General features: G+C 41.3%; 1 protein-coding gene across 3 annotated transcripts in view; it reads right to left on the bottom strand.

The window, feature by feature from the left end:
* Positions 1-598: 598 nt before the first annotated feature.
* Positions 599-18,720, bottom strand: part of LOC127449213 (selenocysteine-specific elongation factor-like) — a 34,156-nt gene continuing 16,034 nt past the window's right edge. The window contains exons 5-8 of one of the 3 annotated variants that reach the window (XR_007898688.1): positions 12,687-13,307; positions 12,429-12,585; positions 11,505-11,793; positions 599-4,187 (exon numbers count right to left, since the gene is read on the bottom strand). Coding sequence is in view for 1 of the 3 variants with exons in the window: in XM_051712487.1 (XP_051568447.1) it covers positions 11,612-11,793; positions 12,429-12,585; positions 12,687-13,307 (960 nt within the window). In the remaining 2 variants the exon portion in view is untranslated. Of the gene's footprint in view, positions 4,188-10,449; positions 11,794-12,428; positions 12,586-12,686; positions 13,308-18,720 lie in introns of those variants that run through there. The other 2 variants (XR_007898687.1, XM_051712487.1) reach the window with 2 other exon arrangements.

An 18,720-nucleotide genomic window follows, 5' to 3' on the forward strand; every position in this document is an offset into this window, starting at 1 on the left:
TACTGGCAGAATCTGGACTGTTACCACTGCTGGAACTTCATCCCGTGTCTGAGGATGGTCATCCTATGTGTTTGTATGGGGACCCAGCATACCCACTGCCTGTGCACAGAGCCCATTTAGAAATGTTCACCTCACCCACCAAATGCAGACATACAACAAAAGTATTAGTGAAGTCAGTGTCTGTGGAATGGTGGTTTGGAGACAGCAAATTACTTCAAGTTCATGGACTTCAAAAAGAATTAAAAAAATTAGGCTGAGTAGTGTTGGCAAACTGTATGTGGTATCTGCTTTGTTAAGAAATGCACTTACTTGTCTGTATGGTAATCAGACATCTCGTTTTTTTTTTTTTACTTGGATCCTCCACACATTCAAGACTGTTTTTCATAATGTCTAGATCACACATACACATACTTTAACATGCACATTAAACTCTATATACATAATTGCATTCAATAAATTACACATCTGTACATATTCACACACTCACACACACACACACACACACACACACACTCAAACACATATAAAAATAATTTTGCATTAATTGCAATGAAAAAAGAATGTGACAGCTGTAAATTTGTTCACAGATTTTATATTTTATTATTATCAATAGAGCATTTGTACATTAAAATGTTTAATGAAATCAGAATAAATAAATAAATGTGTATGAACAGTAAAATAACTATTTCTTTGACACTTTCAATGAGGGTAAGTAATGCTTGCCCTTGCTGTTGCTGAAGTAGCATAGCCGGCACTGCTTGCATATGCTGCTGCTAGTTTTGCATTTGCTGCATCATTGCAGTCATCTGCTTTTGTGACTCTTGTGCTGCCTTTGCTTGCCCTTCAATCTATATTTCTTTTCCCTCAGCTCCCTCTCTGCCTGTCCTCTCTCCCTCAAAAATTCAGTGGTGTCATTCCCACTTCTCCTTTAACGTTTGTTGGTTCTACAATCTTCTCCCTCGTTGCTAAGCCTCCTGGTGGTCTGTCTGATTCACTCTCTCCATGGCCCTCTTCCTTGCTTCAGCACGGTCTGCCTCTATCTTCCTCCTATTCTCATCACTCTCTCTGTTTTCCTCTGCTGCCCTTTCTTTCCCTGTTATTTCTTTAATGAGCTCATCAAGCTCTGTTGTTTCTGCTGATGTGCCACTACTCCTCACATTTATATAGCTCATACATGAACAAGAAGCCTATAATTACCTGTGTTGCTGGCTAACTTATTCAAAGTCTATTCTAACCGACATTGGGTAATTTATAAAGTTTTGAGGGGGATGTTTGGCTACTTAATGTGATCGCTTTGCATCATCTGATGTGTTGTTGGCAACAGAGGACATTTCTTTGAACAAACTGGAAATACAATATAATTAGACATAGTTTAAAAAAATCGCTACACAGAATTCATTAAAAGACTAATGGCAAAAACCTATTATAGACACAATTTCAAAACCACATATTATAATTCATAAAATTTATTTACCAAATCTGTTGAATAGTAACAGCAAATTCTCAGCAGTGATTCTCCCATAGTAGGCGCTCACAGCACACCGGCTGGAAGTAGCGCATCAAAATCATGCATGCGCAAAAGAACAGAGAAGGTCATAGCTGTTGCGTCCACATCTGTTGCTTAAATTCCCCATTAATTACAGCCTGGCTACTCATAATTGTTATTGTATATTTAAATGATTCATTACCATGTACATTGAGTTCGGCAGCGATCTCTGACCACTTATTTTTCTTTTAATGGTCTGTTATGATATTACAAATGAGATGTCATACAAACATTCGTGCTGACTCCAAAGAGCAATAAAATTCTCCTCCAAATACACCGTGCACAAGCACTTTCCAGAAGTCATGCTTTTTCTGCAGAAAAAAAATCGCTTTATACATGAATTGCACTCATTGGTTCCTGCCCCACCCACAGCCAGAGATCATTTCAAGCAAGCCAGATGTGTATTTTCAGTGTTTCAATGCATTAACTCAGTTGGGAGTCCAGAGAGTCAAATGATTAACACCTCCCACTGAGAGGAGCTAATGGGTGCACTGTCTCCCGCTGCCTGTCCAGTGATTATGTTAATGAAGCTAACACCTGAAAATCATTGGAAAAATCAGCTAGTGTAGAGCCACCTTTATGTATTACTGTTGTCAGTTAGATCATTGTTCGGTTGTCAAGTCATTACAAAAATTGGCCAGTACTGACATCGCTTCTAAAGTTTCCCCGTTAAGCGGTTCTGGAATGAGTAGCACCATGGAAAGGGGAATATGTGTGTGTGGCTGTATACTAAAGCCTATTGGCTATTTTTAGAAATGGGACGCGCTGTTTGACATGTCCCGCCCCCACTTCAAGTTTTAGTAGGAAACATATCAAAACACCAAATCGAACTGCGCCCGTCAAGGCACTTCAGTGCGACTTTAAGTTTCTCTCTCTCTGTCTATCTATCCATCTATCTGACATTTTATTCGATTTATCTATGTTACAGCAAAGTGCCTTTCAAAGCAAGTCAGTCCACTCGGTGGCCATCTTTGGAAAGCTTCCGGGCAGGCTGGGCTGCTATTTATATGGATTATGGATACCAGCAAATGTGCATGCATGTTCTTGAGTTGATTGACAGGCAATGTCTGTATCTAAAAGGTGATTGGCTCCTTTACCTGTAATGCGGGACTTCCATTTTTATATCCGTTGGCCATTCAAATTTCTCTCATTCATTTTAATAGAAGTGGTCTGTCTCTGCTAAATAGTCTCTAGTGACAGTCTGTCCATCTAGCTAGCTAGCTAGCTGTTTGTCTTACTGTAATGTACATTTAACCATAAAACTTAAAACTTTTAAAAGTAATTTAAACTTTCAGACAAGGCTTTGTCAAGCAAACATAAAAGTTTGTCTTGACAAACTTTACCTATCTAGTTCTAAATTGAACTATTAATGTCCTCAAAAAATCTTTTTTTAGAGTGTAGATATTGCTCGGGCCCTTCTTTCAATATAAGTCTATGGGATTTTTTAACTCGTTTTATCATCCGCCATGTAAGAAATTGTGCGAGTTTGATCATTTAGAACAGTAATAGCCACTTAATACACTAATGATTCCAGGTATCATTCTTGTCTGTGACAACACAGTGTGGAGGGAAGTTTGGGGTTTGTTTAAAGCCCTACCCTTCAATATGAGCAATAGTAATGCTTGCCTTCGCAAGTACCACTAGTGACTTCTCCTGACTCTGGGGGTACTAATGCCCTCTACATCTTTGACATTGTTATTGCAGCATCTACATACAGTGTGTAAAACTAAAAATGGTGGGAGACAGAATAAGTGAGAGAAAGCACTCTTTGAGGCAGAAAACTTGAGATCAAAGAAAATAATTAAAAATGCACAACACAAATGTCAATTGCCCATGTTGATGAAGTCGATAATGTCAATGTCAGCGGTAACTCAAACACTGAGCGTGACTTTACCCACAATTTGGGCTCATATCAAGATCAGTGCAGGTCCAGGTTTCAGGAAGGAGATAATCTGCAGCTCCTACCTCATGGGAAATCATATGTTTTATTTCTGTTTCTCCCTATCTCTCTCTCTCTTTCTCTCTCTCTCTCTCTCTCTCTCTCTCTCTCTCTCTCACACACACACACACACACACACACACACACACAGTCTCTATTCCCTTTTTCAGTCCCTCTTCTCTTTCAATTCATTTTTGTATTTTAAACAGGCACTCTGAAAGACCTCTCTGATGAAGGACCCTGATTAGAGAGGTTAACAGACTCAAGCTGTCATATCAAAGGATTGTACATGCATGCACTCACACACACAACATAAGACCTAGATTCATATCTGAGTCACTGTAGGGGAAAATAAAAGAGAGTAAAAGACAGTGTATTTAACAATTTCATGAGTCAATGTTACAAACACTGAGCAGCCATGAAAGCTGTATTAAGTTAGACACGCACTGAGTTCTGACGCCTGCAGCGTTTAACTGAGTGTTCTGTCTCCTTCCTCCTGCTGTAATAATGAGAAAAATGTAACTCTGCTTCATTAATATTAATGCACAGTGAAACACAATAAACTTCAAATCCTCGCAAAGAAGAGATAGATGAGTGGTCGATCAGTATGCAAACTACACCAGTCCGAATACTTCTAATATTGCAAGTGAATGACAGCACACCATGCTATAACCAAATTGTAGGAGTTCCCAATCTTCTTCTCTGTAACAAATAAACAAATTGAGGTATTTCTTAGAATTCATACTCAGTAAAACTGAACACTCTAAAAAATGAAATTACAATTTTATCGAGCTAATAGGGGTTTTAAATCACTGATACTACGAAATGTGAATTACATTGCATCTATATAAAAACTATCAATGTTGGACCAACAATATTCCTCCAAATATGGTCCCAACAAGACTAACGGAGTTGTCTGAATTGTTTTTTGTTGATTGCTGACTTTATTTATGCTGTTAATGTTGTTTTTTGTTGCCAATGTTAGTCAGTGGTTGTGTGGTGATGTTAGGAGCTCATCTTTTAACTTAATGAAGTTTGTTGATTGTCAGTGTTATTGAGGATTGTGTGTTAATGTCACGCGGTCACAAAGGAGAGAGAGAGTTGTGGTGTTAGAAACCAAGTGCAAATTTTAATGAAGACACAAAATGATCAACAAGTAACAATGTCAACAACGAAGATGAAGGTAATCTAAACAAAGGCATGAAAAGTTATGTGAATGGCTACTTCACACTAAGACTAGTCAAAGGAAGACAGGACATGAGGGCATACAGGGATGATGACTAAACAGAGAACACCTGGGAACTAATGCCGCGTTCCATTTGTCTTGGAAGTCGGAGCTCGGGACTCGGATCGACGTCATATACGTTAACAAAAAACAAGAAATCCGAAATGGATGCGTTCCTTTAACACACAACATGATAAGTCGGAAAAAAAGAAGGACACCTCCAGGAAAGTAATTGTTGCACTAGCTCTTTTGTACAGAGAGCTACAAAATAAGTATGCCCTTCACCTAAGAGACCTCGAGGAAGATGACGGAAACGGTATGTTAATGTTTCCGCGCATTTGATTGTATCAAAACATGTTAACCACGTTTTAATCGAACCAGCGGTGTAAACAAAGCGCAATGCCCTATGGAAGTACAAACGTATATTTGCAATATAAATTTGCCAAACTGTGTTATGTGTAAACGGTTTTACGGTTTGTAACGTTAGGCAGTGTTGTTGTGCACCACTGACCATTGTTCTTGTAGCAGCAGCGACCATTGTTGTTGTTAGCAGCAGTGACCTAGCCAATTTTAGCTGTACCAGTTTATAAACAACACATTACATGGTAATTCACGCATAACAGGATCGTAGCAACATGCCTATAGGCAACGGTAATACAGTATTGTGTATACAACTTACTAAATTGGGACACAAAAAAGACAAAAGTGCTAAAAAAAAAAAAACTTTAAACACACAGCATACTACAGTCGATGCTCTTCGTAGCCATCTTGCTTTCTGAACTCGGGGTCCTCTGAGTTCGTCCGACTTTCCGAGTAGGAATTCCGACATCGGGGGGCGTTCCATTTGTCAGTTCCGGTCTCGGAACTCGGAAAATAACTCGGAGCTCCGACTTCTGAGACAAATGGAATGCAGCATAAAATGGGGAACAGATGGATGTAATGAGGGCAGTGAATCATGGGAATTGTAGTATGGGGTCAAACTACACCAGAAGACAGTGTCAACATAAAAGTTCTTATAAACAGAAAGGTGACAAACTGTGACAGAAACACCCCCCCCCACCCTTAAGGGGCGACTCCTGGCACCCAAAGACAGATGAGGAGGAAGGATCCAGGCGACAATTTTGAGGCCAAGGAGGAATTGGTGGACGATCAGGTTGCCAGGGAGGAGTATGCGGATGATCAGGAGGCCAGGGAGGTGACCACAGGGCAGGGACTGGGTCAGGAGGCCTGGGGGGCGGCCACAGGGCAGGGACTGGGTCAGGAGGTGGCTCCAGGAAGGAAATATGTTCCAGTGATTTGGTTGCCGGAGGTGGAGACTTAGGGGGCGGAGCCATAGACGGATCTGGAGGCGGAGCAGCAGGAGTAGGGATTTTAGATTTAGGAGTTGGAGACAGTGGCGGAGCAGGCTGAGCCGTAGGAGGTGGAGTTTCAGGAGAGGATGGAGTCTCAGGAGGCAAAGTGGACAGAACCACTGAGGTGGAGTTTCTGGGGGTGTGGGTGGAGCCGTGGGAGGCTCGACGGAGGCAGACGGAGCCGAGGGAGGCTCGACGGAGGCAGACGGAGAGGCTCGAGGGGCGGAGCCATGGAAGGCAGAGCCGTGAGAGGCTCGAGGGGCGGAGCCATGGAAGGCGGAGCCGTGAGAGGCTCGAGGGGCGGAGCCATGGGAGGCTCAAAGAGAGCTGGCAGCGACTGGGAACTGACCTCCATGGTCGAGAGCACAGGCAATGACCAGGGAATGGCCTCCATGGTCGTGAGTGCTAGCATCAACTGGGGAGCAGGAGTCCTTTTCCTTCTCCTCCTCCCTCCTCCTCCTCCTCTTCCAGACAGCTGGGAGCGCTGTTGCGGGAACGGCCTCCATGGCCAAGGATGATGGCACTGAAACAGTCGAGGCTACAGGTGTTGGCTCTGGGACGGTCGAGGATACAGGCGTTGGCTCTGGGACGGTCGAGGCTACAGGCGTGGGCGCTGGCTCATTAATCATGGCAGGCATGGGCGCTGGCTCGTTAACCGTGGCAGGCATGGGTGCTGGCTCTTTAACCGTGGCAGGTGTGGGCTGTGATGGGGAAGTGACCTCCGTGGTCGTTGTCGCTGACCACGGTGGGGAAATCGACCACTGGAGCTTGGAGAGGGTTAGCCCCCCAAAACAATTTATTTAGGGGGAATGTTGGGAGAGGAGTTACCTTGTGGGTTGTGGTGATGGGAATGACCTCCTCTGTCCAGCGTGTCAGTAATGGTGGGGGTAATGGATCACCAGCATGGCTCGGACATATTCCAGAAAAGAAAGGTTTCCCACCTCCGGAAGAGCTGTACTCTGGTACCGTAAATGGATTTAAGGTAGGAGTCCGCTATTGTGGCTGTAGCAGCGAGTTGGTAAAACTTTTTTTTTTGTTGGAATATTCCAGAAGAGGAAGATCTTGTCTGAATAACTCCATAAACACTCCCGTCAGCTCCATGCTCTTAGTAGGTTCTTCTGCTGGGTTCAAATCAGAGGACTAATCTTCTGTCACGCGGTCACAAAGAGAGTTTGCAGTGTTAGAACCCAAGTGCAGATTTTAATGAAGACACAAAATGATCAACAAGTAACAATGTCGAAGAAGAAGAAGGAGAAGGAGGAGGAGGAGGAGGAGGAGGAGGAGGAGGAGGAGGAGGATTTCTAAACAAAGGCATGAAAAGTTATGTGACTGGCTACTTCAGACTAAGACTAGTCAAAGGAGGACAGGATATGAGGGCTTAAGTACATACAGGGATGATGACTAAACAGAGAACACCTGGGAACTAAGATGGGGAAGAGATGGATGTGATGAGGGCAATGAATCATGGGAATTGTAGTATGGGGACAAACTACAACAGAAGACAGTGTCAACATAAAAGTCCTTATAAACAGAAAGGTGACAAATTGTGACAGTTAAGGGTTGAGGTTAATTGTATGTACTGCCTTGCCATGCAAGACATACCCCTCTTCAGAGGCAAAGATTGCAATTAACTTCATGTGAAAGTAACTGAAATGGTGACAAAATAAAATTTATCTCAGAAAAGACTCAGGATGACTGGAATTAATAGGAATGTAGAGATATTTCAATCATTTGGCATAAGCCCCGTCCTGCGGTTCAGCACTGAGATCCTTGCTCAAACTGTCAGATCCTGCCGGAAGGCGATGACAGCAGGGGAGAGGAGCTTACCCCTACGGACAGAACCTAAACTGGTGGTGATCAGGTGGTGGGGGGTGAAAACAAAGAGGCATTAAGAGCGATGAAAGGCAGCTGTGTGAGCTTATGAAGCAGAGGCTGGATTGTGATTGGATGAGATGCCTGACTGAATGAAAGCATAAAGATCACGGGTCTTCCTGCAAGAACTACCGCTTACGTTTCCATTTCTTATACTGCAAGTTGATAGTTGAATAAACAAGAAATTAGTAGTTCTCTCAAAAAAAACATTTTCATTTAGCGAACAAACAAATTCACATTAACTATGCACAGCAATGTTTCTGAAGACAATTATTGAGACAATTGAGAGAACTTAAAAATTGTTTATTGTATATATTGCCTTGATTTAAGTTTGCTCAACAATTCTTTTTTAACAGTGAAATCATAACTTGGATTGTACAAGTAGTTCATCAAATCAGTGACGCAAACTGAAAAGGGAAGGGGCGACAGATAAAGAAAGAAATGTTTAGACGGAGAAATACAGCTGAAAGACAAATTGAATAAATGCAAAGAGAGGCAGATATGATACATTCTCAGATATGCTCCGTGGCAGTAAGAACAGAAATAAAATGTTGACTCTTGGCTCCCAAATCATATACAGATGACCAGATCATCCTGCTTCTAAACATTTGAGAATGCACCTTCATATTGAGTAGTTGAAATTATAGTCATATAAATTGCTATACCGTTCAAACTCTTAGGAACACATTCCTTTTTTGGATGAAATAATTCACCCAAAAAGAAAAATAAACAAACTTCTCACTCTAATGTTGTAACCCATTTGAATGACTTTATTCTGTGGGGGGAAAAAAAGGCAATAACTGCCAGATAAAATGTGTGATTCCAAATGACTATTTTTGTTTTGGGTTGAACTATTACTTTTAATGCTAAAGGTAGCCAAAGCAGCATACAAATATTGGGAGGGAAAGGCTTTAATTTTTGTTGTCAGTTATATAGTTAGATATTTCAACATTTCTTTCTGTTAGAGTAAATTTGAGTATTATAAAGCATCATGTGACAGCACATTTGATAGTCAAAGTAAGAAAGAGTGTGTAAGCGAGTAAGATATGCAGTTACCAAGGTTTGCACACCTTAAACTGCAAAGTTGATGGCAATTCTATCAATTACAATAAAGGCTCTGTTCTTATCTGCCTGACATCAGGTACAAACAGGGAAGTATTACGTTTCAGATGGCATTTAGAATTTTAATAACACCTTGCTTTTGAATGTTGACATATTGAAGATGAATTTCCCTAAAGATTTCCTCAAGTTATCATATTGAAACAGGAATAGAATACAAATAAGATATAAACTGGCGGCCAAAAGTTTGGAATAATGTACTGATTTTGCTGTTTCAGAAGGAAATTGGTACTTTAATTCACCAAAGTGGCATTCAACTGATCACAAAGTATAGTCAGGGCATTGCTGATGTAAAAAAAGAGCACCATCACTATTTGGAAAAAGTCATTTTTGATCAAATCTAGACAGGCCCCATTTCCAGCAGCCATCACTCCAACACTTTATCCTTGAGTAATCATGCTAAATTGCTAAATTGGTACTAGAAAAATCACATGCCATTATATCAAACACTGCTGAAAGCTATTTGGTTCTTTAAATTAAGCTTAACATTGTCTTTGTGTTTGTTTTTGAGTTGCCACAGTATGCAATAGACTGGCATGTCTTAAGGTCAATATTAGGTCAAAAATGGCAAAAAAGAAACAGCTTTCTCTAGAAACTTGTCAGTCAATCATTGTTTTGAGGAATGAAGGCTATACAATGCTTAAAATTGCCAAAAAAACTGAAGATTTCATACAAAGGTGTTCACTACAGTCTTCAAAGACAAAGGACAACTGGCTCTAACAAGGACAGAAAGAGATGCGGAAGGCCAGATGTACAACTAAACAAGAGGATAAGTACATCGGAGTCTCTAGTTTGAGAAATAGACGCCTCACATGTTCTCAGCTGACAGCTTCATTGAATTCTTCACACTTAACCCCAGTTTCATGTACAACAGTAAATCAAAAGCAACTTTTGAAACAGAAAACAAAACGAAAAGGTTAGAGTGGGCAAAGAAACAGACATAGAACAACAGATTATTGGAAAAGAGTGTTATGGATCTTAACCCCATTGAGATTTTGTGGGATCAGCTAGACTGTAAGGTGCGTGAGAATTGCCCGACAAGACAGCCACATCTATGGCAAGAGCTACAGGAAGCGTGCGGTGAAATGTCACCTGAGTATCTGGACAAACTGACAGCTAGAATGCCAAGGATCTGCAAAGCTGTCATTGCTGCACATGGAGGATTTTTTTATGAGAACTCTTTGAAGTGGTGTAAGAAGTTCTGAACATTTTTTTTAAATTGTCATAGAAATTTTTCACATTATTAATGTCCTGACTGAGGGTAGGGTGTTTGGAAATGTATTTTGCACAAGATTTGTCAAACAAAAGATTTTTCACACAATATGGTCTCTAACTATGCTAAACACAAAGACACACAAACACTCTCCACACACTTTTGCAAAGTATAATTACAAGGTTTAACTAATGGATTCTTTTTATTAGCAAGCATGTGACAGCATCATATGACAAAATAGAAAAATATGTTAGCTCAGCAGGTCCTTAAATTGCAAGTGAATATACGACACCGGCTGTTAAATTAATGTCTTCTAAAGCGACACGCTTGCTTTTGGTGCGAAAAAGATAAATATTGAAGTACTTTTTTTTTTTAACTCTAAACCATGCTTCCAGTTGGCTGCGGTACGTGCGTGACATTTAAAATTTGAAATATGCGAGAACTGACTCACGTACGTCACAGCCGGAAGAGCAGTGCTGTTTACAAGTGAGAAGGAGAAACGCTGTACAGTAGCTTTGTTGATTTTGGTTTAGATATGTAATTATCTGTTTCTTTACTCACAATGGTGCGTTTGTGTGCTTATCCTGGATGTTTCAAACGAGTGGAGAACGTGAGTGTAGAAGTTCTATGTTTGTGGGCAATGGAAGAGTCAGGAGACAGTGAACAGTCAAGGTCAGTCTTTATTTTCTCTGAACAGTTACGGCTTATAGCCAGCTCAAAATCAGGGCTCTTTGTGTTGCCGGTCTTTCTCTCAGCTCGTCCCTGGTGCTCTCTCCCTGTTCTGACGCTCTGGCAGGACTCCCTCCACCATCACTATAATTAGAGACAGGTGTTAGAGTAAATCATAACCCAGGTGACGATCCTTGCCGCTCTCCCTCTCCCACAGACCAACACATGACCACGCCCCCCCATGCTACAGTGAGATTACATCTGTATCCATGGCATCGCAAACCTCACACAAGAGACCGTTTGGACTCCACCCTCTCATGAAGTGTTGGATTATAGTTAAAAAGTACTTAAATATTGATCTTTTTTCACACCAAAAGTGATCGTATCGCTTTAGAAGCCATTACTTTAACCGCTGTTGTCGTATGGATGAAGTTTATGCTGACTGTCTGTGATTTTTGGAGCATCAAAAGAGAAATCTCCATTCGCTTGCATTTTAAGGACCTACTGAGCTAAGATATTGTTCTATTTTCTTCAAATGTGTTCTAGTGAAGAAAGAAAGTCATACACACCTGGGATGTCATGAGGGTGAGTAAATAATCAAAGAATTTTCATTTTTGGGTGAACTGTCCCTTTAAGCTCTACTCAATGGTTTCTCCAAGAATGATCACTGTGAGGATCAGGACTGCACCATCTTTTTGTGGGGGTCATAAATATAGCGTTTGAAGTTCAGGTGAATGGTGACTGTCTGAGGGTCTTGTTTGGTTTCCTCTGATTTGGAGGATTCATTTTTGGTTCCACCCTTCCCCTTCTTCTTAGAGGAAGAGGTTAGAAGCTGTTTGGTTTCTTCTTTCAGCCCCTCTAAAAGAAGAGAAAGACAGAGTTAGTGAGTGTAGGAGTTGGAATTCACGAACAAGGACATATAAAGCTACTAGACACAATATGTCTCTCAAGTTTTGGCCTGAAACACTTATGCTTTAAGCAGGATTTAAATGAAAGTTTATAAATCAGTGTTCCACCACAGGCCTCCAGTTATTTTCTGATAGACAGTAAAAATGATTGCACTTAAGAACAGAGCTATACAGAGAAATCAAGCATTTCTAGTTCATTTATAACAATCTAGTTTATACAATGAAAGGTGCAGTGTTCCGAAACCTGTCTGAAAAATAGTCATTATTTGGAATGACATTTGGAATTGCCGCAGAAACCTGTAACTAAATTTAACCTTTCAAACAGTGTTTCAGAGTTAGTGCTAGACACTAATTCAGTAACAATACTGTACAAATATGGCAAGATGATTTCTAGAATTATAAATATTTCAATTTTCTTATTTTTATTCCGATTGAATAAACCAAATATTTAATTTTTAAAAAAGAGTGGTGCACCAAGACCAAGTAATGTTCTAGACAAAAATGTAATTTGTAAAAAAATAAAATAAAAAAAAAACCTAAGTAATGATATTAAGAAAAAATCTAGTATGGCTATGTCTTGTTTACCTGGTATTCTGATTTTGATCTTGCCACTCTGGCCGAAGCTCCCTTCAATGGATCCTGTCTCTCCAGTCGACAGTGTGACTTTTAAGCCCACAAACAACTGAAGGTTGGTCTCCTTCTTAAACAGGTTTCGACCAATCACAGTGTAGTCATCTGTCACCTGACCAAAGATACGGAGAAATTGGCCAATCCTGATAGCTAAAACCAATAAAAATTCATTCAAGTGTATTAACAACTTGAGGGAAAATATATGTAGGTTACCCGCTCCACAGCTCCTTCTTTCTGCTTGTCTTTGCTGATTTTCAGCCGAGGCAGTGCGGTCTCAGTGTAGTTTTTGTCCTCAAACCCTTCCAACAGCTTTCCTTGAAAGGCAAGCCTGCATGTATTACCGTGGATATCTGAGTCCAGCCTGGACCCAATCACTAAGCAAAGTGATGGACATGTGACCGGCCGTTCAAACTCAAGTAATGCCCATTGTTGTGGTTCCCTTCTCTCACCCACAGTCAAATACTCATCCAAATGGTGAAACTCCCAATCGAATGAGAAAGAGTTTGAGCTTTGCTCCTGAGAGTTGAGGCTTCCATCTCCACACGCATTGTCGGGAAGCACTCGAATGAAGAATGAGATACGTGCCATAACAGTTTCGTGTCCAATGGTAATGTGGAACTTTGCACGGCTGCTAAGTGCTCCACGATAGTATTCAATCTTTTGGACAGATATAATAGCAGCGTAAAGAGTTTGCAATGAACCTGGTGTGCATACTACACCTCGTTCCAGCAGCTTTGGGTCAAACTGTGTCACACAAACACCAACCCGATCCCCTTGCATGGCACTAGGAACTGGCTTACGAAACATCTGCACGGATTTCACCTTGCGGGTTACCTGAGGAATCAAAAAAGATCAGAATTATGGAGCTGATCAAGTCAACAAACAATAGCGCTAAACACTTATGTTTGAGCTTTAAATGAGAGTGGGTTATTAGTCTTATTCAAACCTTGGAAAAGATCTAATGTAGTGTTTAGAAGAAAACACCACAACTATTCAAACATTTAGACAAGCATCAATGATAGTCTGACCAAGGCTCAGACAATCATTTAAAGTAATAGTTCACTCAAAAATGAAAATTCTCTCAACATTGACACCCTCATGCCTCTCATCATTGACTAACCCTCGTGCCATCTCAAATGTGTGTGACTTCCATTCTTCTGCAGAAAACAATCAAAGACTTTTAGAACAATATCTCAGCTCTGTAGGTCCATACAATGCAAGTGAATAATGACCAAAACTCTGAAGCTCCAAAAAGCACATAAATTTGGCATAAAAATAATCCATACGACTCCAGTGGTTTCATTGGTGTCTTCTGAAGTGATCCAATCGGTTTTGGGTGAGAACAGACCAAAATACAACTACTTTTTAATTATAAATCTTGGCGATAATGATTTCAAGCTCGATTACGCTTCCTATCGCCACCTAGCATTCTACACAGGTGTCAAGCACTAGGAAGTGTAATCGAGATTGAATTCATGATCATGCCTAGAGACTGCAATAGCAAGATGTACAGTGAAAAAGTTATATTTGGTCTGTTCTCACCCAAAACTGATTAGATGGCTTCAGAAGACATGGATTAAACCAGTGGGGTTATATAGATTACTTTTGTGCTGCCTTTATGTGCTTTTTGGAGCTTTAACATTTTGGTCACCATTCACTTGCATTGTGTGTACTTACAGAGCTGAGATATTCTTCAAAAAGTCTTCATTGTATTTTGCAGAAGAAACAAAAAGTCATACATATCTGGGATGGTGTAACGTCTGAACAGGCTCCCATCCACCAGAAGGAGCCCTCACCTGAATATTGAACTCTTGTCACTTCCTGTTCCTGACACATCAGTTCCTGTTTGGACATTCTCCATGTATATAAGCCATATGCCCACAGTATCACCTTGCAAAGTATTGCCAGTTATCTGCCTAACCAAGCGTTGTTTCTCTGCCATTGTTTTGTCTATTGTTATGACCATTGCTTACGTTTGCTGGATTTACGTCTCTGGATTACTGTTTTTGGATTTGTTGCTTGAGGACTGATTTATCTGTGTTTTGACCCAAGCCTGTGACCTGACTACGTTTAAAGAATACTGTTTGAATTGTCTGAGCAACCCCTCTAATAAATATCCACAAATGGATCCCACTCAGCCTACCTCATCCTTACAGAATACTTCACCCGGCTCGGATCCAGCGGATGTCTCTCAACTCCTTTCAACCATCGGGTATCAGAATGAGGTACTCAAGGGTTTTCAACACCAACTGCTAACACTTCAAACCGCCAATGACCAGCTAACACAATATATTCGGTCTCTTCTACACCATGCCATGATCCGGTAAGATTTGCTCTTCCCGATAAGTTTGACGGCTCTCTTGAAAACTGTACTGGTTACCTACAACAATGCTAGATTTACTTCTCAAACCAACCTGATGTATTTAACCAGGATAATTTGAAATGCTCATTTATCATGACTTTACTAACTGGGAAGGCATTAGAGTGGCCTATGGCTGTTTGGAATCATGGTACACTTATTCAACAATCTTACAGTCATTTTTCTACGTTGATTCGTGATGTTTTTCAATACCCTGCGGGGGGGCATGGATGTAGCAACTCAGCTCACTCAGTTACGCCAAGGCAATAAATCTGCTTCTAACCATGCCATACAGTTTCGCACTCTTGCAGCACAGAGCGGATTTAATGACATTGCGTTGAAACACATCTTTCGTTCTAATCTGTCAGCCAAACTTCAGGCAGAATTGGTGTGCAGAGATAACTCCCTCGACTTCTCTCAAAACATTACCCTTGCTATCAGACTAGACAATCTCTTACAATCACAACCATGTTTCAATACCTCCTTGCCATGTCATGTACCTACAACCTAAGTTCAGGTACCAAGTCAGCACCAACCTACGGAGTCTATGCAAATAGGACAAACTCATGTGTCCCAAGATGAATGTAGAAGACGATTACTCCATAACTTCTGTTTCTACTGTGGTGAACCAGGTCATCGCTGTTCCAACTGCCCCGTCAAACCTACTACCACATCTACACAACGTTATCGAGTGAGTCACATCTTTAATCCTCTAACAATCAGTCAAGGCTTGTCACTACCCATCATTTTGTCCATAGCTAACCAAGAATATCATTTTTCAGCATTAATAGACTCTGGAGCTGCTGCCAGTGTTATACATCAGGACTTAGTGAAGCAATTGAACATCCCCACGACCAAGTGTGAACCACCTATTACAGTAACTGCTGTCGATGATGGTCCCATCGGTAAAGGTCATATCACTCATCAAACTCTTCCTATAAAACTCCAAGTCGGTCTGCTTCACATTGAACAAATCACTCTGTACGTCATTTCTTCACCACGAAACCCAGTGATTCTCAGATATCCCTGGTTATCCACTCACGAACCCGTTTTCATGGAAGAACAAGGATTTAATCCGTTGGTCTCCTCACTGTCATCTCCACTGTCTGGATCTGCCACCCAAGTTTACAGTCTGCACAACTCATCTCACCAAGAACCTCCCTTCATTGCCGAACAACGTCCCCAATGAGTATGCTGACTTGGCCGAGGTTTTAAGTAAGGAGAGGGCCACCCAGTTACCTCCTCATCGATCCTGTGACTGTGCTATAGACCTTCTTCCTAACACTTCTCCACCCAAAAGCCGTGTTTACTCATTGTCCATCCCAGAGACCAAGGCCATGGAGGAGTACATTGATGAGGCCCTATCTTATGGATTTATTAGACCCTCTACTTCTCCAGCTGGTTCTGGATTCTGCTTTGTTGGCAAGAAAGATGGCGGCTTAAGACATTGTATTGACTATCGTGCACTCAATGCAATTACTGTCAAGAACCGTCATCCACTCCCACTTATTCCTTCTTCCCTAGAACAATTACGAGAGGCCAGGTACTTCACTAGATTGGACCTCAGATCTGCTTACAACCTCATCAGAATACGAGAGGGTGATGAATGGAAGACCGCCTTTCTCACCACCTGGGGGCACTACGAATACTTGGTAATGCCGTACGGACTATCCAACTCACCTTCCGTCTTCCAGTCTTTCGTCAATGAGGTCTTCAAAGACCTCCTGAATCAATATGTGATAGTCTACATAGATGACATTCTGATCTATTCCCGGTCTATGGAGGAGCATATTGACCAAGTAAGGAATGTCTTGTCACGTCTTCTCCTGAACAATCTTTTCATCAAAGCCGAGAAGTGTGAATTTCATGTCCTTTCCACCACATTCTTGGGGTATAATATTAGCCACTCTGGAATGGAGATGGATCTCACCAAGGTTAAAGCTGTCATTGACTGGCCCACACCTACCACGATAACGGAATTACAATGATTTCTAGGCTTCGCTAATTTCTACGGCAGATTCATCCGTAACTACAGTACCATTGCTGCACCCATCACCTCTCTTCTTAGAGGTAAACCCAAGAAGTTGGAATGGACAGAGGCAGCATAAACCACCCTCAACAGACTCAAGTCCAGTTTTACCTCTGCCCCCATTCTCAAGCATCCCGACCCTCAAATTCCCTTCATCGTAGAAGTCGACATCTCTGATACTGGAATTGGTGCTGTCCTTTCCCAACGTCATGGAAACCCAGGCAAACTACACCGCTGTACATTCTTCTCCCGGAAATTAACATCAGCAGAGCGCAATTATGACATCAGTAACAAAGAGTTACTATATATCAAGGCCACTCTAGAGGAGTGGAGACACTTGTTAGAAGGTGCACTTCATCCATTTCAAGTCATCACCAATCACAAAAATCTGGAATACATCAAGGAAGCCAAGAGATTAAATCCTCGCCAGGCCAGATGGGCACTCTTCTTCACTTGATTCGATTTCACGGTCACATATCATCCAGGAAGTAAGAATAGTAAAGCTGATGCTCCGTCACATATCTATGAATCTGTTGAGACACATATTAGTCCGGAGAGGATTCTACCTTCCTCCATCATCATCGCACCCATCCGGTGTGATATCATAGAAGAGATTCAACGCGTTCAACAAGAGGAACATTCTCCTCCCGAATGTCCCACTGGCAAAGTGTACGTTCCTTCCAGTCTACGCAACAGAATTATTCATTGGGTTCATGCATCACTCTCCTCTGGACATCCTGGAATTAACCATACTATTACTTTGGTCAGGAACTCTTTCTGGTGGCCAACACTATCTACTGACATCAAGAACTACATAAGTGCCTGTGCACAATCCCGCACACCTAGTCAACTACCTGCAGGACTACTAGAACCACTACCCATTCCACAACGACCCTGGTCTCACTTGTCCATTGATTTCGTCACTGATCTGCCTAACTCTCAAGGATCCACCACCAAAATCAAAATCAAATCAAATCACTTTATTGTCACACAGCCATATACACAAGTGCAATGGTGTGTGAAATTCTTGGGTGCAGTTCCGATCAACATAGCAGTCGTGACAGTGATGAGACATATACCAATTTACAATAACATCAAATTAACACAACACAATTTAAACATCTGTTATACATAATTACACAACTTAAAACATCAAATTAACACAACACAATTTAAACATCTGTTATACACATAATTACACTCAACAATATACAAATAATAACATACACTGTACAGTATACAATATGCTGTTTTTGTTTTTTTTGTTTTTTACTATATAGATACTATATAGATACACATTATTCAATAAAAATTAAAATATATATGAAAAAAGTATATATATAGAATGTACAGTATTGTACTGTATTGACATTCAGGCTGTCGGTTGATAGTCAGTTGTTAAGAGAGACATAATATAATAACGGTAATATAATTTATGACAGTCCGGTGTGAGATAAAAGAGTAATAAAGTGCAGGGCTGATGTATTTTGATCGTGGGAGATCAAGAGTTCAGAAGTCTGATTGCTTGGGGGAAGAAGCTATCATGGAGTCAGCTGGTGCGGGTCCTGATGCTGCGATACCGCCTACCTGATGGTAGCAGTGAGAACAGCCCATGGCTCGGGTGGCTGGAGTCTCTGATGATCCTCCGAGCTTTTTTCACACACCGCCTTGTATATATTTCCTGGAGGGAGGGAAGCTCACCTCCGATGATGTGTCTGGCAGTTCGCACCACCCTTTGCAGTGTTTTGCGGTTGTGGGCGGTGCTATTGCCGTACCAGGCGGAGATACAGCCAGTCAGGATGCTCTCCACAGTGCAGGTGTAGAACCGTGTGAGGATGTGGCGGTTTATTCCAAACTTC

This window comes from Myxocyprinus asiaticus, chromosome 12, assembly GCF_019703515.2.
Source record: "Myxocyprinus asiaticus isolate MX2 ecotype Aquarium Trade chromosome 12, UBuf_Myxa_2, whole genome shotgun sequence".
Classification (NCBI taxonomy): Eukaryota; Metazoa; Chordata; class Actinopteri; order Cypriniformes; family Catostomidae; genus Myxocyprinus; species Myxocyprinus asiaticus.